The sequence below is a fragment of the Ambystoma mexicanum genome, chromosome 11, assembly GCF_040938575.1.
Source record: "Ambystoma mexicanum isolate Mex_15411 chromosome 11, UKY_AmexF1_1, whole genome shotgun sequence".
NCBI lineage: Eukaryota > Metazoa > Chordata > Amphibia > Caudata > Ambystomatidae > Ambystoma > Ambystoma mexicanum.
In genome coordinates, this window is record NC_090934.1 from 86,987,051 (window position 1) to 87,013,528 (window position 26,478).

At 49.3% G+C, this 26,478-nt stretch overlaps 1 protein-coding gene across 1 annotated transcript in view; it reads left to right on the top strand.

Moving 5' to 3' along the window:
* The window catches only part of NCDN (neurochondrin), a 208,071-nt gene that overhangs the window by 50,118 nt on the left and 131,475 nt on the right, over window positions 1-26,478 (top strand). Inside the window, exons 2-4 of the mRNA XM_069622596.1 lie at window positions 5,160-5,296; window positions 9,406-10,404; window positions 10,927-11,168. Of these exons, the coding sequence (XP_069478697.1) occupies window positions 5,177-5,296; window positions 9,406-10,404; window positions 10,927-11,168 (1,361 nt within the window). The 5' untranslated portion in view covers window positions 5,160-5,176. The remainder of the gene's footprint in view (window positions 1-5,159; window positions 5,297-9,405; window positions 10,405-10,926; window positions 11,169-26,478) is intronic.

Consider the following 26,478-nt stretch of genomic DNA (forward strand, 5'->3'; position numbering starts at 1 on the left):
ACTTAGATAGGGAATATCTGGGTCATTGGTCAATTGACATCATGTATGCGGGGGTGGCTGTCATAACCAACACTGTATACTAAAATAAACTATTTTCTCTTAAGGTGTCTCGAGAATTGATTCATCAAATGGAGAGGGGGCAAGGGCACGCACGGCAACAGGAGCAGGCACAAGAGCCAGCATTGTTAATGGTGGGGTGTGGGGGAACGAAAGAGGGCGGGAAGCGGGGGGGGGGGGCAGGGAACAGCCTTAATGGCAAGGGGTTTTCCCCCATCAAGGTGGATAGCCTGCTCACATGGCTGGGAAAGTACCCAGCCTCATTAGGGAGGGACACACTAGCTCAGGGGCTCCTGGAGGGGTTCCGCATCCCTTACCAAGGTCGCATTGGGGCCAGAACAGCAACTAACGCAAAGTCTATTTTAGAGTGGGCGGATGTGGCCAGGGCAAAGATTAACAAGGAAATTGAATTAGGAAGGATAGCAGGACCCTACCAGGGTTCCCCATTGAGCAACCTCATCATCTCCCCGTTGGGGTTAGTACCTAAGAAAGAACCCGGGAAGTTTTGCCTAATACATAACCTGTCGCACCCCAAGGGAGGCTCAGTGAATGATGGATTGGACATGGAGGCATGCACAGTAACCTATGCATCATTTGACCAGGCCATAAGCTTGTCACGGGCTGCGGGAAAAGGGGCACTTATGGCAAAGGTGGACATAGAAGCAGCATTCAGGTTGCTCCCAGTGCACCTGGACAGCTTCTTCCTGCTAGGCTTCCAGTTCGAGGGTCAGGTGTACGTCGACAAATGCATGCCAATGGGGTGCAGCATATCCTGCGCATATTTCGAAGCATTCAGTTCCTTCCTCGAATGGGCACTTAATAAAAGGGAGGGCAGGGGGGGGGGAACGCACTATTTAGATGATTTCCTGTTTATAGGAAGGGGGGGCACGAATATCTGCGCAGCACTTCTCAAACTTCTTGGTTTTAACGGAAGAGTTGGGAGTACCTCTGGCGGGAGACAAAACGCAGGGACCCTGCACCAAGCTAACCTATCTAGGGATAGAAATAGACACAGTCGAAGGGACATGCAGATTACCGGTAGAAAAGATAGAGGAATTCATTAGCGACATAGATGGGGCGCTACAGGGGGAGAAGGTAACCATCAAAAACATACAGTCTTTGGTGGGAAAGTTCAACTTTGCCGCCAGGATGATACCGGCTGGAAGAGTTTTTGCAAGACGTTTGGCGGCGGCAACTGGAAGGCACGAAAAGGGGTGGCATAAGGTACGCCTCGGGCGGGTGTGAGGGAAGACCTCAAAGTATGGCGCACCTTCTTAAGGGGATTTAACGGGGTATGCTTATGGCAGGCCCTGTGGGCGGCATGCGCACAGTTACAGCTATTCACGGACGCGGCAGGTAGGGTGGGATTCGGGGCAATATTAGGGAAGGAATGATGCCGGGCTGACTGGCTGAAGGCATGGGTGAGAAAGGGGATGTGCAAAAACATCACCATGCTGGAGCTATTCCCAGTGGTGGCAGCGATGCACATTTGGTCGCGCGAGCTGCGCAACAAAAGATTAGTGGTGTGGTCGGACAATTTGGCAGTGAACACGCATTCGGCAAAATGCCCGGCAACGTTGTGCTTATTACGACATATGGTTCGCAAATGCCTGGGGATGAATGCAGCCGTCAAGGCACGACATGTACCCGGGGTGGATAATAAAGCGGCTGATGCACTTTCTCGTTCACAGATGACACGGTTCAGGAAAGCACACAGCCAAGCACAGCGCATCATGACTCCGTTCAACGAGGAACTATGGCAGCTAGTGAGTTGGGTCAAGGAATGAGGAAGCTCGCTTCTAGAGCCTTAGCGGGGAGCACTTGGAATCGATACAAGGCCAACTATGATACATTTTTGTTGCACACTAAGCATTTGCAGGACGAATGCATGGACAAGAGGATGGATGGTTTCGTGCTCTGGGCTAAGGGGATGGGGAAATCAAGATTGTGGCTGGCTGGACACCTCAGTGCAGTGGCATTTCATAGCCTGCTGGCAGGCCAGCAGGACCTGACGAAAGGTTTCTTAGTGAGAGCTGCAATAAAAGGGTGGAACAGGGCTGGTTCAGCCACGGCAACGGTCCCCCCCCCAATGTAGTAAGGAAACCCATTGATTTTGAATTATTGCAAAAGGTGATGGCAGCAACTTCAAGGGTGTGTTACTCGCAATATGAATGCATTATGTTCAAATCATGCTTCGCACTGGCCTTTTTTGGGGCTCTGCGGATTAGTGAGTTGGTAGCCAAAGCCAAGAACGATCTGAGTTGCAGAGCCTTGTTATGGGGGGGATGTACGCCACATTGGGGAGGGGTTATCTGTCAATATCAGGATCTCGAAAACAGACCAGAAGGCCAAGGGAAGCGAACTACGGTTGGCTAGACTAGGACGGGAGGCGTTTTGTCCAGTGGAGTGCACTACAGCATACTTTGCCATTAGGGGGGGGGGGCGGGGTATTTATTCCAACACAAGGACCGAACCCCACTCACCCACTTTCAATTCAGGCGGGTCTTAGAGGGGGCATTGGCAAGTTCGGGGGTGGATCCGGGGCTATATTCAACTCACTCATTCCGCATAGGCGCAGCAACAACAGCGAGCAGAGAAGGGCTGGGGGAAGACATGGTCAAGAAGATTGGGAGATGGTCATCGGACAAATACAAATTATATGTGCGCTAACGGAATCGATGGGTAGGAATCTATGGGGGTGTGGGGGTAGGGCAGCACATGAGGCAAGGGGGAACTAACCAGGATACATACGCTAACACGATCAATCCTGTCTCCACAGAAGCCACCAGGGTATGGGTCGTGGGACACTCCTTCGTGGCCCGGGCAGCTGCCAGAGCACGGAAGGCGTTTCGGGACGGGAACTTGGGCCTACGGAACACACAGATTAGTTGGATCTCCAAGGGTGGCTCGAAGGTCACATCCGTATGGGGGGCATTGGAACAGGCGGCGCAGCAACACCCCCTGCCTGCCCGACATTATTTTGTTACATATAGGGGGAAATGATTTGGTGACGGAAGGAAGGAAGGACTTGTCAGAACTCTTGCGAAACTTACTTAACAGGATAGGGAGGACTTTCAGGGGGTGCGAGTTGATGTGGTCTGAGATAATCACAAGACATGAGTGGAGGGGGGCGTTGCGCCACGGGGCCATAGAGGAAGCAAGGCGGAAAACAATCGGATGGGGAGTTTCCTGAAAAGCAGGGGGATGGTTTGGATTCGGCATCCCCTCATCACTCTAAAAGTACCAGGGTATTTTGAGGGGGACAGGACCCACTTGTCCGAGGTGGGCACTGCTTTGATGGCCTTAGAATGGATGACGGCACTTAAGAATGCGGGAGGAACATCGGGGGGAGCCCGGACAGGGAGGGCCAGCAAGGACAGGAAAGAGGGGGCCTGGCGGGGCGCAGCAAAGGGGGGACCGGGGGAATGGGGGAGACAGTTGGGAAAGGAAGGCAGGAAGAACGAGGGACAGGGCATCCGGAAGAGATATGACACCAGCAGGGGGGGGGGACACCGGGTAAGGCTTCACCGGGGGGGGGGGCCTCTGGAGAGAGGGAACAGTGAAGTTTTTTTGGGGGCTCGGGGACACGGAAGGGAGACCTGGGGGTTGCATAGCTGAGATAGGACTGGGATTCCAATACCAGCAACAACGGTGAGGCGTAGGGGGTGCAGAGTAGAGTTTGGAAAGAAAAGGTTAGATGGACGTCGCAAGTGACGACCAACTAGTCAGGCAGAAAGTGGGGGACGGCATCGGAGGGCGGTGCCGGCCCAAATACGGATACGTAACAAATTGTAAGGGCACTTGTGGTGGTGCCGGTATAGGAACCTGAACATTAGCGAGGCACCGCGTGGCTGCCGGTTTTAGCTAGAGCCCGAATAGGACACAGGGGAAGTGTGCGGGGGGGTCGGGTATCCACAACTAAAGACCTAGAAAAAAGGGGGGGGGCAGGGGGAAATGTGGGGCTAAATTGAAATCACAAACGGCCGGGGTAGAGAGAGGTGGATAGCCAGGGCCGGGCTCAATCTGAGGCGTCCACCGGGCGAGGACGATGGGGGAGGGGGGGGGGAGGGTAAGGAATCCCTAGGTAGCCGCACATTGAGTAGTATATCAGTGACGGTGAATTACGGATCGCCTGTAAGATAACTCCAAGACTTTATGCAAATAAAGCTGCTGAGGCATTTTAATCTTCCAATCGTAAACAGTGTCGTGTCATTATTTGTTTCCGCCTGCATGGTATGACTGGTGCTGGGAGGAGGAGGGGGGGGGGGAGGAAAACGGAGGGGTGCAAGAAGGGCTGGATAAAGGGGGATTAGGGGGGGGAGGGCAAGGCACTGGGGTGCCCACGCTAAGGAAGGACCCATGTTTGGGGTTTGAATGGAGGTAAGGGGGGGACAGGGCAGAGGGAACATTGTTCCACTACTTTTTCTTCGACCACTGGAACTAGCCCTGCTGAACGAGCTCGTGTCCTCGTGGTTCTTACAAGGAAGATCCTTGTTGGGCCGCTGAAAGCAGTTGTATCGTTTGTGCTGCACAGGTCCATCGCCTTTGACGGTTAGCAATGACCAGCAGGTGTTTCAATCTACTTTACTGCCTGCTTGAGCTAAACGCCCCCTGGTCCAGTAAGTATTCCTTTTTGGTTCATACTGAGCCTTTTGCGTTATGTGTACTTCCCCTTTAACGCTATATTTGCATTCGTGCCATTGGCTTTGCTGGTTATTATGCATCTTTCTACTGCCAAGGGGCAGTACGCAAAGCTTACAGTGGACTGGCACCGCAGCAACAGTGCTATCCATTTAGAGGTCAGCCTTGCCAGCTCTTGCAGCCTCTGCAGGTCCCACCGCATGGCGATGCTTCGCTCGCGCTCGTGATGGGTGAGATGAGAAGCAATCCTCTATATCTTGCGCTGCAGAGAACAGGAGGAGAGGGCCACGCGTGTGCTTTTGATGCATTCTGTGACTGCCCTGAAGGTATTCCTCGTGCCTGCCTCATCTAGGACTTGCAATGTTTGATGTCCTTGCTTAGTAAAAAGGAGCTCTGCTCATGTGACTGTGGCATGCGTTTCCGGGACCAGTTGTCATTGCTGTCTGTCTCGTTCTTTGCAGCTCCTGCGCTCGCAGCGATGGCGTCAGAATCTGCCCCGGATGCGCCTGGCCGCTGCAGCAACCCGGCCCTGGAGCGCTGCCTGGAGGTGTTGCGCGCTGCCAAGGACGACAACGAGCAGTTCGCTGCGCTTCTCCTGGTAAGGATTGGGCCTCGACAACCCGCACACGGAAAAGCGGTTTCCATAGCTGGGGATTAGAGCTGCACGCGTGTATCCAACCAACCATCAGATGGCTCTCCAGGAGTTTTGGACTACGACTCCCAGGACCCCTCCGCATTGATTGTGCCTGCTTGGGCTCATGGCAGTTTTAGTCCAAAACATCTGCAGAGCCAAAGCTTTCTGTGTATAATGAAATAATGGGTCCCTTTAAGCATCAACCAGGGAACCTTTAATGCCGAAATAGTGCACACTCAAGCAGTGTTGGAAAGCGAGTGTGAACATGCCGTGAACCTTTTTTCATTAAAAAAAACGTATTTTTTGCAAAGCTTTGTGCGAAACAAGCTCATTAAAATATATACTTTCTTAACTTGCCCAAATGATTGCTCATGCATGCGGCTGCCAACAGTCTCCCTGCGCGGGAAAGAGGTGTCCATCCCAGTGAGAGGATCCATTTTCAGTCTAGTCTACAACACTGAGCGGCGGCAGCTTGAAATATAATACGCACTGACAATGCCAACATTGTGGGCTTTTGTATAAGCATGGCAAAGGCATTTGCCAGGCACAGGCGTAGTAGTAGAATTAACTACCCATTGATGGTAGCAGGTGCAAAATGATACGAATACCTAGGCATCTAATCGCAGTGCCTGGCAAATGCCTAAAACGTACACACAAGCTAAAACTGTTGGCTTTGCCAATGCTTGATTTTAACAGTGACGGTCACACAGAGTGCTTCTAAATTGAAGGAAGCTGAAAACAAGCATTTTCAGTGTGTTTGGTTTTGAAAAGGTGGTCCCCCGAATATGCTGCTCGTGATGACATCAGAGGAGAAATGTTTTCAAAGGATTGCAACCATTTTGAAGATGCGAGGATCCCCTGCCATTTTAATACATTAAGATTCCATTATTGGAACAAATTGAAGAACTCAACCTCATCTGAGACAGCATCTTCCAATGGCGCTGCATTTTACAGCCCCCCTTCTGTCGCCGTGCAAGGCCCTTTCCCCAGGCGTGCTTTTTAAAAAAAAAAAAAAAGTTTAATGCTCTCTATGAAAGAAAAATCTCGGTATCTTTCTAACTCCAGCTGATCAAGCAACGCAACACTACAGCTGCAGTCTAAAAACGCGCCTCCTTGCGCCCCTCTCCCCCCAAAAGCAGGCAGCCTGCGCCTTACGTCAGCACGCTGCGAAAGCCTCCATTAAAACCCGCACGCAAGTTCAAACATGAGCAGGAGTTTTGGGTGGGAAGAGGCAGGAAGTGGTGGGAATGGCCATAGGGATTAGCATGGCTATGGGCAGGCAGCGGGTGGGATCATATAGATTGTGTGGCCCCCACCCATCCTCCCCCCTCAGATTTCATTCCGTTGTCCCTCATCCTATATCCTTCTTCCCTATCTGTACTCGAATCGGTCCCCAACTGCAATAGTTTGGGATTTATACCTAAAAACGCAAACTAAAAATGGTACAAAACACAATTGTGAGTGCAAAATCTATGTTAATGTTAAAGGATATTTGTTCTGCGCAGGAGTGGTCCCCTGGCGCTCTGGCGGCTCTGAAAGAGGAGGGGAGGTTGAGTTAGTGGGAATAAGCTGGAAAAGTGAAAGAGAGCAGTGATGTGCTGTTGGCGGCCTCAGCCTGGTGTGTCAGTTGGCTGGGCCTGGGGTGTTTTACCGGTAGGCGTCGTGTGCTGTTGTGTGGGTCTGTGTGGTTTGTTTGTTGTTGCAGTGTAGTGAAGTTTGTGCGGATTATCGTGTTGTAGGCTTGTGGTTGTGCTTGGTTAGAGTTTGAGAGATGTATGTAGAGGAGATAAATTGTTAGTGGGAAAGGATACTCAAAAAAAACATTAAGAAAGCCTTGTAGTGAGCGAAGGCGGAATGGAACAACCAGCTTGCCCAATCTACCCAATGCACTTGGAAAAATGACATGTAGTGAAAGAATAAATTTCTTTATGAAAAGTAGTTTAAAAAAAAAAGTTATAACCCGGTTTTTTATGACTGTTCAATATTCCTCGGAGGGAAGATGTTCATACTTTACTACAATAATGTTTAATGTTTTGACATTCTGAAAATATGCAATTTAAGACACATGATGTTGGTTTCCTGCCAAGAAGCTGCATTATAAAACATCAATTAATGAGGCGGGCTCTGGAACAGTGCAGCGTTTTACTGCAATAATTATCTCCACCAAACACATTTGGAGGTAACAATTTCATAAAGCTTTGAGATGTCGCTGCAAGTCTGTTTCCAGCGCTTCTCATTCTGTGCTGTGAGTTCCAGTTTGGTGGGTGCGTTTTGAAATGGTGGTGGTAGCGGCTTCATGTCTCGAGTTAGAATGGAGTACCATGTCTGGGGAGTAGAGAGTGGGATGGGGCACGCTTGATGTCTCTGGTTAGAATGGAGTACCATGTCTGGGGATTAGGGAGTGGGATGGGGCATGCTTGATGTCTCGGGTTAGAATGGAGTACCATGTCCGGGGAGTGGGATGGGGCACACTTCATGTCTCGGGTTAGAATGGAGTACCGTGTCTGGGGAGTAGGGAGTGGTATGGGGCATGCTTGATGTCTCGGGTTAGAATGGAGTACCATGTCTGGGGAGTAGGGAGTGGGATGGGCCACACGTGATGTCTCGGGTTAGAATGGAGTGCCATGTCTGGGGAGTAGAGTGGGATGGGGCACGCTTGATGTCTCTGGTTAGAATGGAGTACCGTGTCTGGGGAGTAGGGAGTGGTATGGGGCATGCTTGATGTCTCGGGTTAGAATGGAGTACCGTGTCTGGGGAGTAGGGAGTGGGATGGGCCACACGTGATGTCTCGGGTTAGAATGGAGTGCCATGTCTGGGGAGTAGAGTGGGATGGGGCACGCTTGATGTCTCTGGTTAGAATGGAGTACTGGGGAGTAGGGAGTGGGATGGGGCACGCTTGATGTCTCTGGTTAGAATGGAGTACCATGTCTGGGGAGTCTGGAGTGGGATGTGGCACGCTTGATGTCTCGGGTTAGAATGCGGTACCATGTCTGGGGATTAGGGAGTGGTATGGGGCATGCTTGATGTCTCGGGTTAGAATGGAGTACCATGTCCAGGGAGTGGGATGGGGCACGCTTCATGTCTCGGGTTAGAATGGAGTACCGTGTCTGGGGAGTAGGGAGTGGGATGGGGCACGCTTGATGTCTCGGGTTGGAATGGAGTACCATGTCTGGGGAGTAGAGAGTGGGATGGGGCAAGCTTAATGTCTCGGGTTAGAATGGAGTACCATGTCTGGGGATTAGGGAGTGGGATGGGGCACGCTTGATGTCTCTGGTTAGAATGCGGTACCATGTCTGGGGATTAGGGAGTGGGATGGGGCACGCTTGATGTCTCGGGTTAGAATGGAGTACCATGTCCGGGGAGTGGGATGGGGCACGCTTCATGTCTCGGGTTAGAATGGAGTACCGTGTCTGGGGAGTAGAGAGTGGGATGGGGCACGCTTAATGTCTCGGGTTAGAATGGAGCACCATGTCTGGTGAGTAGAGAGTGGGATGGGGCACGCTTAATGTCTCGGGTTAGAATGGAGTACCGTGTCTGGGGAGTAGGGAGTTGGATGGGGCACGCTTGATGTCTCGGGTTAGAATGGAGTACCGTGTCTGGGGAGTAGGGAGTTGGATGGGGCACGCTTGATGTCTCGGGTTAGAATGGAGTACCATGTCTGGGGAGTAGAGAGTGGGATGGGGCACGCTTAATGTCTCGGGTTAGAATGGAGTACCATGTCTGAGGATTAGGGAGTGGGATGGGGCACGCTTGATGTCTCGCATTAGAATGCGGTGCCATGTCTGGGGATTAGGGAGTGCGATGGGGCACGCTTGGTGTCTCGCATTAGAATGCGGTACAATGTGTGGGGATTAGGGAGTGCGATGGGGCATGCAGCAAGTTTGCGGTCTCCAGCTTTAGCTTCTTTGCTTTCTTTAAGCTCCCAGATGTACAGATGTGTGCCTCACACTTTGCTCCATGCCAGTGGGTCTTATCTGTTGCTTTACCCCTCTGCTTCTGCCAAAGCACATTATGCCCAGGAACTGTTTTCTTTGGCTTTTAGGACTAACTGCTCTTGTTTCCATCCTCCACAGGTGACCAAACTTGTGAGAGCTGGGGAGGTAGACGCTCAAACCCGCAGACGGATCTTTGAAGCAGTTGGGTTTACATTCCCAAACCGGCTTCTCTCATCCAACCATGCTCCAGACGGATGCCCTAATCATATTTTCCGGGCTCTCGGAATCGCCCTACTGGCCTCCTTCTGCACGGACCCCGATCTAGCTATTGAACCGGCAGTTCTGGACAAGATTCCCATCTTCAACGAAGTCCTTGCCACCCGATGCAAGGACGACTTGTCTTTCCGCTCCATGACAGATGATACTTACCAATGCCTCATTGGTATTGCGGCAGCGCCTGGGGGCCTCAAAGAGTTGGTTTCCCGAGGCACAGTGGCCTCTCTCTGCCAGGCCTACTTACTGCACAGTTCTAGCCGGGAGCAGGCTTTGAAGTTACTCACTGGACTTTTGGCCTCAATGGAAGCAAAATGTTGGGACAAGAGTACAACCGATCTAATGGCGCTGCTTAGCTCCCTCAGCAGAGATTTCCAGGAGTCCGAAGACATGAGAAAATTTGAACTTTGTGAGATTTTGCAGAGTTTCCTACCACCCTCAGCTGTTTTAACTGAAACTGCCCAGGGGGTGCAGTGCTTGAAGAGCATTGGCACTGGGCTGTTGCGCATACTGCGCAGTAAACTGAGTGCCTGCCAGCGAGAACCTGCTCTGATGCTGGCCGCCAGCCTGACCAACAGTTATCGATCTGATTGGCTCCTGGCAGGGAGCAGGGACCGCGGCAGCACATTCCTACCGCTGCTAGTGAATTTGGCCTGCGTGGAGGTGCGCATAACTCTTGAGGATCCGGAGCCAAGCACTGTAGATGCCAAGCAGCAGCTGGTCACTGCCTGTTACTCCATCCTCGAGATGGGCATGCAAGAGTGCACCAAGGACGAGCTCTCCCTGCTGACCGAGGACCAGAAGCTGCAGCTGGTGCATGTCATGGAGGAAGCCTGTGGGGCTGTTATCCATTACTTGAAACAGGTAAATGCTAGACCCAGTGCTGTGCATGCCTCCTCTTTTATACACAGGGATGCGTAAGGGTGATGCACATCACTTCAGACAGCGGTGTGTATGCATGCGGGGACTTTAACATGCTACTTCACACTGGTAAAAGGTGGACTGTATTGTGTGTCCATGCAAGAGGCCAGCCATGTGGGAGCGTCTGGGACTGGTGCAGATGTCCTGGCACCAGGGGAGGTGGTATGCAGAGGTGGCTTGTTTAAGGGCCGGAATATGTATATATCAGGCTGCTAGATCGCTCTTAACATGCTTTATATGAAATGTGTTTTCCAAGTATTTCTGTAAACTACCTTTGTTGAGGAAGATGCTGTCTGATTCCTGCTGTAGACCTATTGGAATGGGACATCCAGGGTGTGTGCAGACCTAGTTAAATGATCCCTATTGGCAAGGGGAGTCATATATTTCCTTGGATCCACTGCTCTGTAGTACAATGTGGCACTTTTTTCAGTAGTCTATGTGGTCTCATAAACTTTGTTCTTATAGGTTGGTCGAGAAAAACTGGAGGACCCATTTATTTTTGCGTCGGTTCGGATCCTAAGTGTCTGGCTGGCAGAAGAAACCTCCTCTTTGAAGCAGGAAATCTGTGATCTTCTCCCCTTCCTTGTGCACTACGTGAAGACACTCTTCCAGCGGGAGCGAGCATGCAGGGACCTCCCTCAGCAGGTTGCGGAGCTCGCTCTGTGCAGCAGCTCGTGGGGTGCTCTATGGCCAGGCGATGCCCTACGGTATGTAGTGAATTCCTACTGTACACACTTCCTTCGCCTCATTGCCTACTTCCCGGCGGCCTCAGTCCTTTGACCCATAGCCATAGTCCTGACTTAATTTCCCCTTCTCTTGGTAGAACCCATCCCAACTCTTGTCTTATCCATTTCCATGTCTCTTAAGCATATTTAGCTCTTGCCCTAACTTGTGCTCTGACTTTCTTTGCTCAGTGCTCTCACCATTGTTATTTTGTATCCCTTCTAGTCTTGCTGCAACTCTTTTGCCCAGCCCAACATCTCTCCCCCTCTGATGAATCTCGAGGTTTCCTTGTGGGGAGCCACCCCCTTTAAGGCTAGTGTGGTGAGCCCACTAAGCAAAACCGTCCCCAGCAGTTTGGGAAAGCTGCACCTCACTGGGAGTGACTCCCCTCGAGGCAACAAGGACTCCAGTTCCCAGAAGGAACTCCCCATAACGATGACATTTTCTGCATACATGAGAATCTCAGAAACTGATCTTGCACTCAACTGTGGGACTCAACGCTGAACGTGCCTTTGGCTGTTTGGTTCAAGACGCCGGTGCTCTCCTTCTGAGCTTGACAGATAAACATCAACACCACAACCCTTTTTGTGTCATGGAGCAAGAATAAAACCTGTATTCCCCTTGAATGGAGGAGAATGAGACAAAGTTATACGCAGAGGTGAGCCTCGACGTGCAGACGCCATTGAGGGGTGGAGCCGTCTGTGGCGAAGAGGGAGCGGGTGAGACGCTGCAAACCTTGCACTTGGCAGTGTGGAGCCAGCTTTATCTGTAGGTATGACTACGTGGAGGACTTGTTGGGCCCCGGGGGCAAGGAAACTACGCCTATTAAGATGGATTTCTAGAATCTGCCTGGTGGCCAGATTTTAGTAGGCCATCCTAGTAATAGTGAACAGAGTAACATTGAGAGGTTAGCCAAACCCAAACCGGTAAGTGTGGAGAGTGGGCATGGGTTCGTCTCAGGAGAAAGTGAGTGGGGGCAGGGTACCAACATGAGGCCACACAGTGAAGCACACAGTAATTCATTTTAGACGGGTAAGTGCAAAATGACTACCTTTATTATAGGCCCAAAAACACACACAATAAATAACCAAAACATAAAATAAATAAAACAAGCAGATAGTAATATCACACAATACTCCATTATGAAACACATATACAGTCACCTTTTGGGTTTGTAGGAATGTATGCACTAACTGAACTGAAAGAAGGTAAGTAGTGATGCAGTAGAATGAAATCGGTTCCCAAGAATGCTACCATAACTTTGTCAATCCAATACCTATGATGTTCGGGGGCTTGTGCCCAAAACACACACAGCTTCTTCTTAGGGGAGGGGACAGCTGTAGGAAGAGTTCTTGTGGTGGTAAAAAACGTCCCAGAAGATGTATCAACATTGTTACAGGTCAGTTAAATTATATGTTTCATATACAAGCTTTTAGATCAGACGATCAAAAAGCGATGGAATGGAATAATCAATGTTTATTCTAAGGAGAACAAGGGGAGGTGAATGCGTTGGAATTACTTACCCACAACTCCAATTTTCCCAGGTGACTAGGTATGCCAACTGGAGGGTTGCTGGAGGTAGGTTTTCCTGCCGTTGGATCCAGTAGACATTGTCCAGGAGCTGTGGGTGTAAGGATTCTTCCAGTTGGTTCCAGGAGCCGGAGTGCATCCCTTTTCAAAGAGGAAATGCAGAAAGCACTCATGCAGACCTCTTCATGACACTCCACCAGATTAGGGAAGGGGAGTTCCAGCAACAGCTTCTGCATACTGGCAACGGCAGGCGTCTTTCAAGTGGCTGTTGGAGAAGATCTTCCATAGCAGGATCCCTTGATGCTAGGAAGCTGAAACTGGGCAGCAATGTGACTTATCCCGCAAGCAGGCAACCACTGAAGTCCCAGCAGTGAATGTGGAACGGCAACAATTCTACCAAGGTAGCCCACTGGAGAGCTGGCTAGTCCCCTGGGTGGTCCAGGGACCCTTCTGAAGGCTCAGGATGTATGGATCATCGAATGCGCAGGATGGCTGGATCATCGAATGCGCAGAGACTGGTTGGTCCCATCAGGTCAAGGGTTGAAGCACTGCAGAGTGCCTTCGCAGATCAGGTAGTCCAGTAGAGCTTCACAGGGCCAAACACAGGAAGGGATGCCAGGCTTCTTTGGGAGTCATCACGGGTCTTCAGTTGGCTGCTCTTCCACGCAGGATACTTGACTTCAACATTGATCTGAAGAAATGGCTGCAGGAGTCCTCTTCTTATCGGAAATACTGTCTGGAAGCAAGTCCATACCCACCAACGATAAGGATCTGCACAATTCAAACAGCCAGCAGTGGTCCAGTTGGGGACCACTGTGGGTTTCACTCATGCCCCACACCCAGAAAATCGAGCACTGCAGATGTGGAGTGGGACCAGACTGTGAGAGAGAGAGAGACTCACTCACCCACCCACTCACTTTCCTGACCCAAGAAGGCTAAACAACAATCTGGCCAAAGGACAAGTGAAACATCTTATGGCATGTCGTTTGAGGACACTAGCCACGTTTAAGAGCCAAATGCAGCAAATGTGAACACCACAAATACTGCAAAAATGCTACAAATGTAATTGCTGCCACCAGCTTGCCTTTAGGCACATATAAAAGTAACTGAAAATCCCAAGTGTAAAAGGCGAGAGTGACGCAAAAGTAATCCCAACTGCGCTGCATTGTAAGATGCTGTGAGCACGGTCTAAAAGTCGCCTAAAAGGTAAAAAGAAAAAAGGGAAATCTAGTTTCCCAGTATTGATAGTCTGAAAGACTGGTCAGTCTCCCAATGACAAAGTGTAAAAGGCCAGGGGAGTGATGCTGAAGGTTTTGCTTCCCTGTAAAAACGTCAGGACAGGTTCAAAAGCAAAATATTTGGGGGTCCATAGAATATGGAGGGAAACCCACTCCCATCCACAATAGAATGCCATGAAGCTGTGGCGAATGCTGCCAACCCCTCACTGGAGCAAACCATGCAACTGAGAACGTACCCGGGTTGCTCATTGTGGAGGGGTGGGGGGAGGGCATAGAGACCAGAGAGTGAAAGCGGGAGAAGGAATTAAGATCGAGCGAGATCGAGAGAATATGAATAAATATGGGCTACGAGAGTCCAAGAAACCTGAATATTGTAACCAGGCAAACGTCTTGCAGCAAGTCATGAGTACCATGAGGGATATCTATGAAGGGGAGGGGGGCACCAATACCCCTGGGAAATAAGTGGCACATTGGGGCACAGTAAACCAACAGAGGCTGAGGGGCCCAATAACATAAGTAAGGAACAAATCCAAGGGGCAGCAAGAAACGAGCAAGACGTGAACCTTGTGGTGACAAACCCGCATAAGTGGTGGAAATGGATTACGGAGACATCCCTTTTCCTGCAACAACTGGGAGAGTTGATCTCTTTGGAACATGAGACTTTACTTATAAACTTGAGAACCTTTTGGAGCTTAGACAAGATGGGCAAGAACTGTTAAACCTGGGAGAATTGTATTTTTTTATTTTTATTGAAAAGCATTTGTTCCGAAACAAGGCTGTATTCCTGGAAATCCTGAGCGAGGTTGGAGTGACCAACTCTGAAGGCAGGTCATACTGCCCAACTGTTTAGTGCTAGTTTACACGATAGGATCTGGACAGAGGACCATATTTGTTATTTTGATGAGTACCTTTAGTATAGTTTGTTAAACTCACCTCTTGGTTAGTTTAGCTAGAACTGTATTGTGCAGCCACTCCTCTTTCTTTACTGTCCAAACCTCTGCCAACCTATGGCTCTCTCCATTTCTCCTATATTTTCGAACTGCTATACTAGCACCTATTTCCCCACCCCCCTCTCACAAAGCCCGGGAGAAGAGAGCACAAAAAAGACATCTTGAGTGCAAACCTTGGACTTTCCATCGCAGACACCTATGTCGGCGCTTCCTCTAGAGAAGTTCTCACTGATATCCTCTTCTCTGTCCCCTCTCCAGACCTATGGACCCCCTATCGCATCTCTCTCCCTCCACATGCTCTACCATTAATGGTGGCACAAAGTGGGAAGCCCTCTTGGTCGGCTTCTCATCCTCTCACTGCTTCGTTAATGTTTATCACATTGGCACTATTATGGTTCAGGGTCCACAACCAGACCGCCTCCTCTTTGACTGGATCCTGCCTTCTCTCATTAACTTCATTCCTTCTGCTCATTCTATTCTCTCTTCCACTCCTCTGACTGATGTACCACGCCCCTGTACACCATCTCCGAGAACCTTCAAAGGCACAGACCTCCTCCACCTGGCAACGTTCAACGCCCGCTCAGCCAGCAAACACTCCACTGACATCTATCTCCTTCTTGAAGACATTGACCTCGACATTCTCGCTCTTACCGAGACATGGTTCAATGCCAGCTCAGTCACTGCTTTTGAATCCCTCCTCCCTGAAGTCTTCAAGATCCTCTCTAAGCCTCAACCTCGCCCCACTGGCAGGAGTGTTGCCTTAATCTTCCCTGACTGGGTTCCTGCTTCCATTTTAACCTACCCATCTCTTTTGAAAGCCTATTTTGTAAGTTGGTCATCTCTCCCACTTCAGCCCCCGTCCACTCACAGCGCCGCCAAATTCCAGCTGAATCAGAATCAGCTGTTGAGCCTGCCAGCCCCTCCTCTCCCGCTTTAAAGGGCAGGAGAAGCCGCATCGAGGCGAAGGCCAGAGGACAAGGCCAACTCCACTCTCTGCAGCTCTCCGCTGCTCGAGGGCGCAGAGGGCGCCCCTACGTTTTGCAAAACCTGCACTAGGTAAGGCCAACAGCCTCAATGCCAGCATGATTTACCTTGCATGTGCGCCTACCCTACGAGTACTCGCACGCCCCCCCGCTGTATAACATCAGGAATGCGCGACTACGGTCTCGCACCCAGCCCACCAACCCCTTCAGCCTCATCCCCACCTTGGATTACCGAAATGCTATGCTGGGCACAAGAAGACAGCCGCCAGCACATATGTACGCTGCCACCAGATGCGCCTTGAGCCCCATGGCTGCCTCACCCTCCCATGCCACGACACGACAGGCCCTCAAGGGTCCTACCAACAAATACTACCTCATGATCAACAACCCCACCAATAACATTAACTCTGCTCCTCAGTCCTCGCCCCACTGTCCCGCTGCACCCATACACGGAGCGCACACCGCTGGCGCCCCCTCTGCCACATCTGGTATTGTACAGCTCACTGATGGTTCTATGCCTATTGACTGCATTGACTCTATTGCTGGTGCCCCCATTGATTGTGTGCAGCCCACCAATGTTTCTATACCTATTGATTCTACTGCTGGTGCCCCCATTGATTGTGTGCAGCCCGCCGATGTTTCTATACCTATTGATTCTACTGCTGGTGCCCCCATTGATTGTGTGCAGCCCACCGATGTTTCTATACCTATTGATTCTACTGCTGGTGCCCCCATTGATTGTGTCCAGCCCACCAATGTTTCTATGCCTTTTTATCCTATTGTTGCCGCACCTTTGAACACACCACCCAGTACTTCTGACACTCCACCCAGTATCCCCCCTCCCCATGCCTCCTTCCACCTACATGCTTAGCTGCGCCCTGCTCAATGCCCGCTCTGTACCAGCTCACGCCCTAGACATCAACGACTTGCTCATAAACGACAAGCTCGACCTCCTCATCCTCACTGAAACTTGGCTTAATGAAAGCTCAGGCCCAGCCCTATCTCTGGCCATCCCACCTGGAGATTCCATCTTTAGGAAAGGCTGCACCTCTCAGAGAGGTGGAGGCGTTGCCCTCATTGCCCTCATCGCCAGAGACACCCTTAACATCAGAGAAGTTGAAGATATCCTTGACCGCAACAGCGACTACCTCCCTCTAAAAATCAGTGTCTCACCCAACTGCACCATATCCATGCACATTGTCTACAGACCCCCAGGCCCGTGCACTGAGTTCCATGACACCCTTATCCCAGCACTGTCTTACAACATCAAAAAGACTTCACAGGTCTTACTACTCGGGGACCTCAACCTAGGGCTTAACAACCCCAAAGACTCCCACGCGAAACACCTCAAGAAGGCACTCTCCAACCTCAGCTTTGCGCACTCCATTTCCCACCCCACCCACACCAAAGGACGCACCCTTGACTGGATCAGCCATCACAACTGCTCCCTTCTCATCACGGCCAACACCCCTATCCCCTGGTCCGACCATCACTACATCCAATTCAACCTCGGAACCAAAAAAGTGTCTCTCTCTGCCATCACAGTGCCTCGCTACCTACGCCAGAAGCTCACGCCTTCTCACAGTCGAGAACCTAGCACCTTACCTCCTTAACCCAGCCATTCAGGCCCCCTCCTCGAATAACCCTGACACCTTAGCTGACACCTTCAAGGATGTCATCACGTCAGCCATGGATGCCATTGCTCCCCTGACTCTCAAAAAAAAAGCTAAGAAAGCCAAACATGCCAATTCATGGTTCTCCAAAGAACTCCTTGAACAACGTGCGCAAAAGATGACTGCACTATCCACCTGGAAAGCAAACCCCTCTGAAGCCACTAAACAGAACTTCAAAGCCATCTCCAAATCATACAAGACCAACATCACCCTGGCAAAGGCTGCTACCTTTAACTCCAGGATCGCTGACACCAATTCGGGATCTAAGGAACTATTCACCATCTTTAGGGAGCTCGAAAAACCTTCTGCCCCCCTCTCCTCAGTCATCAAAGATGACAAGTGGTGTAACAGCATTCAATCTGCCATGCTAGAGAAGCTCAACACCCTCCAAACAAAAATTTGTGGCCACCAAAAAGCCCTCTTCCACATTATAGCTAACATGCACGCTAAGCCACCCAACAAGACCACGCCATCCCCGCAGTTCGAATTCAAAGACATAACTGAACTAGAGGTCATCACCCTGCTCAATACTATTAAACCTTCCAACTGCAAAGGGGATGCCTGCCCAGCCAGCCTCATCAAAGACTCCACACCTACCCTAGCCCCCTTCCTCAAAGCCTTTATCAACTCCTCCTTCCAATCAGGCCATGTCCCTTCAGGACTTGAGGAAGCATGGGTACGCCCACTCCTCAAGAAACCTTCACTCGACCCAACTGTTCCGGGAAATTACAGGCCCATCACGACTGTACCATTCCTGCTAAAAATTTTGGACAAAGCAGCTTACCTGCAAGTCCAAAAGTTCCTAGAGGACAACAGTCTCCTCGGCCTGCGGCAATCCGGGTTCCGCCTCCGACATGGCACTGAAACAGCCCTCCTAGACCTGAAGAACCAAATTGATGATCTCAGAGATGCAGGCAAACCAGCCCTCCTACTGCTCCTTGACCTCTCCGCAGCGTTCGACTTGGTTGACCACAAGACCCTCTGCCACCACTTAGCCAACCAAGCCAACTTCTCCCCTAAAGCCTGCCAGTGGATCACCTCCTTTCTCTAAGAAAGGGCCATGAAAGTCTTTTCTGAAGTTGCTGCTGCCACCACTAGCCTCCACACCTGCGGTGTCCCTCAGGGATCCTGCATCGCACCCACACTCTACAACCTCTCTACTAGGCCCCTGTTTAGCATCCTGGACTCCCTTGGTATCTCATATACCAACTATGCGGACGATACGCAGGTACTCATCCCACTCACGGGCGACTACCTAGCAGACACCAACACCCTCACCTCTATCTACTCTAACATCCAATCCTGGATGGCGGAGAATTGGCTTTGCCTCAATGGCGAAAAGTCCGAACTCCTCCTCATTGGGCTCACCCTCCACTCTCGGTAACCTCGGGGAGCAGTACGCCTCCTTCACTATTGATAACATTCCAATCAAGGTCTCGAACCATGTTAAGACACTCGGAGTCTACCTTGACCCCGACCTGTCGATGGATAGACAGGTCAGTGCTATCGCTGCATCCTCAGCCTACTATTCCAAAGTCATCAACGCAGCCAGGCCCTTCTTGGCCCCCCAAAGCTGACTCATGATTGCCAGGGCAATCATCGGGTCAAGACTAGACTATTGTACTGCCCTTCTTGTGGGGACATCTAACAAAAACCTGGCCAACTCCAGCTAGCCCAAAACAATGCACTTGGGGCAGCCACTGGCACCGCAAGAAGAAACCACATCACTGAAATCAGAAGGCAAGCACACTGGCTCCCTGTCAAAGAGAGAATTTTCTTTAAAACTCTGGCTCTCACCCACAAATGCCTTCACGAACTTGCCCCACACCTACCTGACTAACAGAATCACCAGGCACACCGCCACGATCCCTCTACGCCAACTTAATTGTTACGCCTACCACACGCAAAGTGCACGCTGGGGGCTCCAGCTTCCCCACCCAAGCAGCCACGCATTGGAACGCCCTGCCACCTCACATAAGACTCATTGAGTCCCACGTAGCCTTTCGTAAAGCTATCAAAACCAGACTTTTTGTCTAAACCTGATTCTGTATCATCCATCGCATATATAGCTGACAATCTGTAACTAGGAGCCCTCCTGGCACATGTCTGTAATCTTAAACCTGAATATTCTCTGTAACAGCGCCTCTATGCCTTATGGGCTGCAAGTGCGCTTAACAAATGCAAATAAATAAATAAAATGAAATAACCCTAACCATTGCCACCATTTACTGGCCTCAAGGCGCCACCGCCTTGTTCCCCTCTGAATAGGCTGACTTCTGCTCTTTTTTTGATTGATTGATATTTTATTTCTATCGTGCTCGTACACAAGTGTTCCTTACTTTCATCCACATCCAACCTCCTCTCCTCCTCCTACTGGGTAACTTCAACATTTAATTGGACTCACCAGGCTCTGCATCCGTGCTCTCACTGACCTCTACACCTCGCCTTCCCTCTCATTCTCCCTTCTGGGCCAACCCACTCATCTAGACACACTTTGGATGCCCTCATATACTCTGTCCTCTCTCAGCCCCCCCTCCCTCACTAGTCACCGCCTCTCTCCTGGTCTGACGATTCTCTCCTCTCCTCCCACTTGAGTCCCCTTGGTCCCCTGATTTTCCCCCCCTCCCCCTCCCCGACCCGAAAGGCCCACCATCTGCCACACTATTGGGGAAGGCCTTCTTTGGCGCCCAGAGTCACAGGGCGCATTAGGTAGTTCTCGATGGCGACCCACTGTTTCTGCTTGTCTCCTCTCAGGTGTGGTACCAGGGCTCTCAGTTGGGACGCTCGGTAGTATGTGTACAGGTCTGGGAGACCTATTCCACCTTCTTCCTTTGGTTGGATCAGGGCATCATAGGATATCCGCTTTTTTCCCCCCCTGCCATATAAATTTAAGGAGCATGGTTTTCATGTCCACGAAGTGGGTTCGTGGGATGGTGATCAGGAGCATCTGGTATTGGTATAGGAGTTTGGGGAGTATTACAATTTTTGTGGCGTTTAGACGGCCCAGCCATGATATTGTTAGCTAGCTTGGCCTATCTTTCCATGTCTTTTGTTATCTCCGTAATGAGCGGTGGGAGGTTTCTCATATAGCTCTTCTGGTGCTTTAGTGACCTTAATTCCCAGGTATGTAAGTTTTTGGTATGTTGTTGGGATCCACCAAGTAGTTGTATTGCTTGCATCAGGGGGATTGGGTGTCTTGTATGGGAAGAGCGTCAGTTTTTCTGCATTTACTTTTAGTCATGCCAATTTGCCAAATTCCTGCAATGTCTTGTGGGATGTTTTTACCCATGCATCCAAGCCCTACAATAAAACTGTGCAGTACTGGCATGGAAAACATCATGATGGCCAGAACTCCCCAGAGAGTGCACAGGGAAAACATGAAGAATAGGCTGCCACCCATTTTTGCCTATGTTGTGAGCACAGGAGGGCACTGCCTAAAACCACCAGTGGGCTACACACACAGTAGCCTGAAACCCAGAACTGTGGGGAATTCATTTTCTTAATCCCAAAAATGGTTGCATTACCAGTACTCACCACTATCAGATAGCCGGCGTTTTAAAACCACCAGACTTTTGTGTAAAACTGAACAAATTAAACAAAACCAGACCAAGGAAAGACTTTTTAAGAGGTGGATACAATGTAAAACTATATTCTGAAATGACTTGAAGGAAGTAATTATTTAATGTATATGTAAAAATTGTCAGTTTGATTTGAATGTAGAAAACTGGGAACAAAAAGTGACATTTAGCTGAAACCTGGCTTAATGAAACTGGATTCTGCCTGACAACTACCCCCGACAGGAGTTGAAACCTGCTCAGCCACTCCCCTTGCCAAAAGGAGTTGTCACCTCTCTGATTAGATTAGGGGTGGAGCAGCTGGGGACTACAGGGAGTTGAACAAAGGCCTGTCCTGGACTCGGGCAAATGTTATATTGGGGGGCCGTAAAGTGGCTTCCTCTTAGGGGAAACTGGGAGGGGCAGTGCCTCTGCTAGCAGCTGAGCTTGGGGGAAGCGGATAAACCAGTTATTCCACCCTGTGATGTGGGAAGCCACACCCCTTTTTGACCAGGGCATAATTTTAAAAAGATAGATAACTCATAGTGCGGACTTGTCAGAATTATATAAGTAATATCATTATTTTTGTGATTTTTCTGTGAACATTTTGAGAGGCGTTAGGACCCTGTGGTGTATACTGGGGGGTTGCTAGCGGAAAATAGGGTCTCACTCCAAATGTCTGCATGTTAAAAATCTGACACTTCATCAATTAATGTCCATACTCCTTGTGCACATGTGTGTAATTTTGGGTAAATGTCCGATCTTGCAAAACCAGTTAAAAGCGCAAAATGTTGTCATTTTGAATGCCAGCCCCCAGGAAGATCAGAGGCGGACAAGCATGGACCATAAGGAATATATAATGTGCACATGTAATTTCAACAAATTGTATGTCTGGGAAAGATGTATTTGAATCAAATATAGATTTGTGGGCAAACTGACCAGGGGAGGATCCTCTGACCCATAAACAGACTTCATCATGTTGACAATCCATTTCCTTCCCCCAATCATGGGAGAGGGGAGAATTGGGCCAATGACGAGTAGAGAGGGGCAGGCTTAGCTAGGCCCAGGCACACACCCATTTTCAAAACACATAAAAAGAGACTGCTGGGACAGGTAGAGAGATTCAATTCCATTTGCTGCGGAGCATGCTGACCGACGACTTCACATCCAGAGATCCAGACTTCAAATCCATCAATCTCCAAAGACCAGAACTTTACTTCAGAACTTAAAGCAAGGGCCTAAACCCACAAATTGAGAACTCTTCTCAGCAGGCCTCAGCAACCTTAAAATCATTTGAAAACTATTCCACAGCTGGGCGAGCTGTTTGAATTCTTTTGCCAAGAACAATTGCCAGAGACCAGACCAGAGATCCAGAGTGACCCAGACCGCTGTGAGCAGAACCAGAGAGCTTAACCAGATCACTGTGAAGTGCCGAGACCAGAACCGGAGTCCAGTCCAAAACCTGACCAGATCCGTGGTGAGGCCTATTTCAAATTTATATTGTGAGTACCTAGCAGAACTGTGCAGAACCAATCTCTTAGTTAAAATAGATTATTTTAACTAAGTAGAACAGCCTCCTAGAAATCGTGTCATCTGTCATTTGTAAAGCTGCACAACTGTCACCTTTCAATTCTGAAGCTGCAAGCTGTCACCTGTCATTTTGAGTTTTACTTTAAATCCGAAAATCTACCTTTATTTAATCGTCCGTATCTCTGGAACCGTTTGGGCTAGGAACGAAATTTAACTTACATCTGAAAGCTTAAAATCTAAGCTTTCCAACGAATCTAAAACCGACTTGCTATACTTTTGCAGTAATCGCGATTCACGCACTCGTGAATTGTGCCGCGATTTGCGATTTGGCCTGATTTCTTTACCTGTAAAAAGATAGCAGCTTTTTGCTTTCCTGTGCTAAAAATTCGTTTGTCTCTTAATAACCATCCCTGAATCATTGCTAAAGCGAGCCTGAGCTCATCCCAAGTATATCTCACTCACCCTGAACCTCCTAAAGGGAATTAAAAGCATTTTCAGCATATTTTTCATCCATTGCCATCACATTTAAAAAGCATTTTGGGCCTGTGTTTCAAACTCCTACCTGTTTCCTCTAAGCTTGCTGGGGGGGGGAACTGAATTTCGTATTGTATTTGATTGCATTCCTGAGAACTGTGTGCCCCTCTTTCCATCTCCTTCCATTTCTTACATTGCATAGGGGAGGGTGGTGAATTGCCAGAGAAAAAGTGATTATCTTATCTTTTGCTAAAATCATATCAAGTATTTCTGTACTGCATTTTATTCCTCATTGCTTTTCCCTTGAAATCATAAAAGTATTTTTGCTACTTTATCCATCCTACACCAACTCCTCATTGATTATAAAGAAGTGTGCTAGTGTCAGATTACCCATTGTTGATTAACATTATATTTATAAGGGCGATATCGATTATTAATTTATTATAAAAGCGTGGTATCTATATTTTGTGTTATTTCTCAAATAAACCTTTTAAACTTGCAAAACAGAACTACTTCTTGGCTCAGTGGGGCCAGGGGATTCAAAGAGAGGGGTGTTATATAGGGGTAGTCATCCAGAACTCATGAACTGGACATAAAGATATGTCAATAAGGGTTTCCATTCAGTATCCCAGACTAGGCATTGACTTAGCTGTAGTGTTGAATTGAATCCTCTTACAGTCTGTAGCACTTTGGGTATGGCAGTTTGGGGGTCTGTCAGATAGAGAAGCATGTTATCAGCAAACATGGGCAGTTTGTATTTTGTGCCGCCCACTATGATCCCCTTAATTGTGTTTTCTTTCCTGTTAGCATTACCCAGGGGTTCGATGGATAGGGTGTAGAGGAGTGGGGATAGGGGGCATCATTGTCTGTTTCCTCTGGAAATGCTGAATCCTTCCGACTGTTCACATCCACCTTTGCTTTTGGGTCTTTGTAAATTGCCTGGATCCTACGTATGAGTCGATCCCCCAAAGCCCATATTCCTGAGTGTGGCCCAGAGAAAGTCCCATTCCACCTGATCGAATGTTTTCTCTGAGTCCAAACTAAGAAGCGCATGGTCCCCGTGCAGTCCTCTGGAGTGTGCCGCGATGTCCCTGGTCTTTCGCATGGTGTCTGCTCCTTGTCTGTCTTTCATAAAGCCCACTTGCTCCGGGTGGTCCGGGGGGGGGCATTATCTCTTCCATACGCGTGGCTAGGACCTTGGTGTAAATTTTGGCATCCGTGTTCAGCAATGAAATTGGCTGGTAGGACTTGCATTGTGTGGGGTCTCTACCTGCCTTTGGGATTACCACTATGTGCGTCAATGAGAATTATGGGGGCGCTTCACGGCATTCTCTGATGTGATTGAGTAGGGTGGCTAGGTGGGGAGGCCAGGGTTTCCACAAAGTGCTTGTAGAACTCATGCCATATCTTTCTTCTGTGGGGTCTCCTCCTGACGGGAGTAACTTTATTGCGGCTTTTACTTCCTCTGGGGGTGAAGTCCGATTCCAGAAGCGATTTTTCAGGTCACTTTTAGTGTTAGTCCCGCCCTCTTGATGTATTCTCCCATCTTTCTCCTCTCTATTGCCCTCCGCTGTATATAGGTGTTTATAGTACTCAGCAAATTGACTGGCTATTTCCTCTGGGGATTGTACCCTTTCACCCTCTTCTGTTTCAATTTCATCTACCCATCTCTGCTTTTTGGACTCTCAATCTAGTGGCAAGCATTTTATCCGCTTTATCTCCCTTTTTGTAGACATTTTGCTTTAATAGCCTTAGTTTCCTGACTGTCTCCCTTTCCCAGCTCTTTGAGCTCCTCCCTTTTCTGTTTGAGGGTTTCTAGGCGGTCTTTGGCAGGGGACCCTTGAGCATGCAGTCTTCCCTCTAAGTTTAGGATTTCCTTACCCAATTTCTCTTCCTGTAGCCTTCGCTCTCGTTTACGCTTTGCCCCTTCCTTCATCAAGTGGCCCCGCCATACTGCCTTTCCCGCTTCCCATACTGTTAAGATGTTTACCTCACCGTTATAATTTATTTGGAAATATTCTTCTATTGCGGTTTTCAGATCCTGAGCGTAGAGTTTGTCATTCCACAGGAAGTCATTACAGCGCCACTGGGAGTCTCGGTGACTAAGCCCTTAAACTTCCAGCAATGCTGTGCCCATATCGTGGTCTGCCCATCCTATGGGGCGGATGGCACTAGCCCAACTCTAGATCTGGTTTACTAACAAATAGTCTATTCTGGTAGATGTTTCATGTACACTAGATCTGAACGTGTACCCCTTTTTGTCCGGGTTAATTGCTCTCCAGACATCCACCAGGTCATTTTCTATGAGGCTGGTTTGAAGTTTGTTACCTGCCTCTCTGGAGCGGTCTTGGGTTGTCTATCTACTTGTAGGTCTGCCCATGTGTTGAAATCCCCCCAACCCCCCTATCACAACATGGCCTTTATTTCCCATTATGGTGGACAGGGCTTTCCCGTTGAAAGCTTTTTGACCTTGGTTGGGTGTGTATACTCCTGCTAGGGTGATCTGCGTCGTTTCCCACTCTCCTTGAACCACCAGGAGCCTACCTTCCATTAATGATTTCACTGTAGGGTTTTTCAATCTGATATATTTATTCAATTTCAAGCCTACTTCCCCTTTCTTTTGGTCTGCAGATGCCCAGAATGTCTGTCCCACTCACCTTCCCCTCAATGGTTTCTCTTCCCCTGATTTGAGCCTGGTCTCTTGGATAAAGAGAACGTCCAGGGCTGCCCTATCAAATTCCCTCTCTACCAGCGATCTTTAGGTGGGGGAGTTTAGCCCCTTGACGTTGAGAGTACCCACCATTAACATTGCTCGCCCTGCCCTAGAGCTGGTGGGCCTTCCCTTCTCTATGGTGGGTCCCATCTTTTTCGTCTGATATTTACCCTCTTGCCCCTTTCCTTTAAATACATCCTTGTCCCTTGCATCACCCACGTAGTGTTACACGTCTTTTTATCTCCCCTTTCCCCCTTTATTAACTGCTTAAATAACTAAACTCCTTAACTGAACCGCTGCCATTGCATATGGCCCAGGTCCTTCGGGTTGAGACACCCTTTTGAAACTGAGAGCCACTAGGCTTAGAAATCGTCCCTCGCTTGGGACTCCCTCTGTCAATCCCTTTCATTGTGTTTATTTTATATGTCTGATGTGTCTTGTCCCTTGCTTTCCTTACTGTGTGGTTATCATGTCTGTCGTGTCAGCCTCCCCTTTGTCTTCATTGATTCATGGTGCATCACCCTCTCTCATGGTGGCCCTGAATCGTGCTGAGGCTTGCGACGTTGTATTTCTACTGACTTCTGCAATTGTTTTCGCTCTCCCCTCTTGCTTCTTCACTCTTTTTGACTGCTTACTCTGTTCTCTCCTC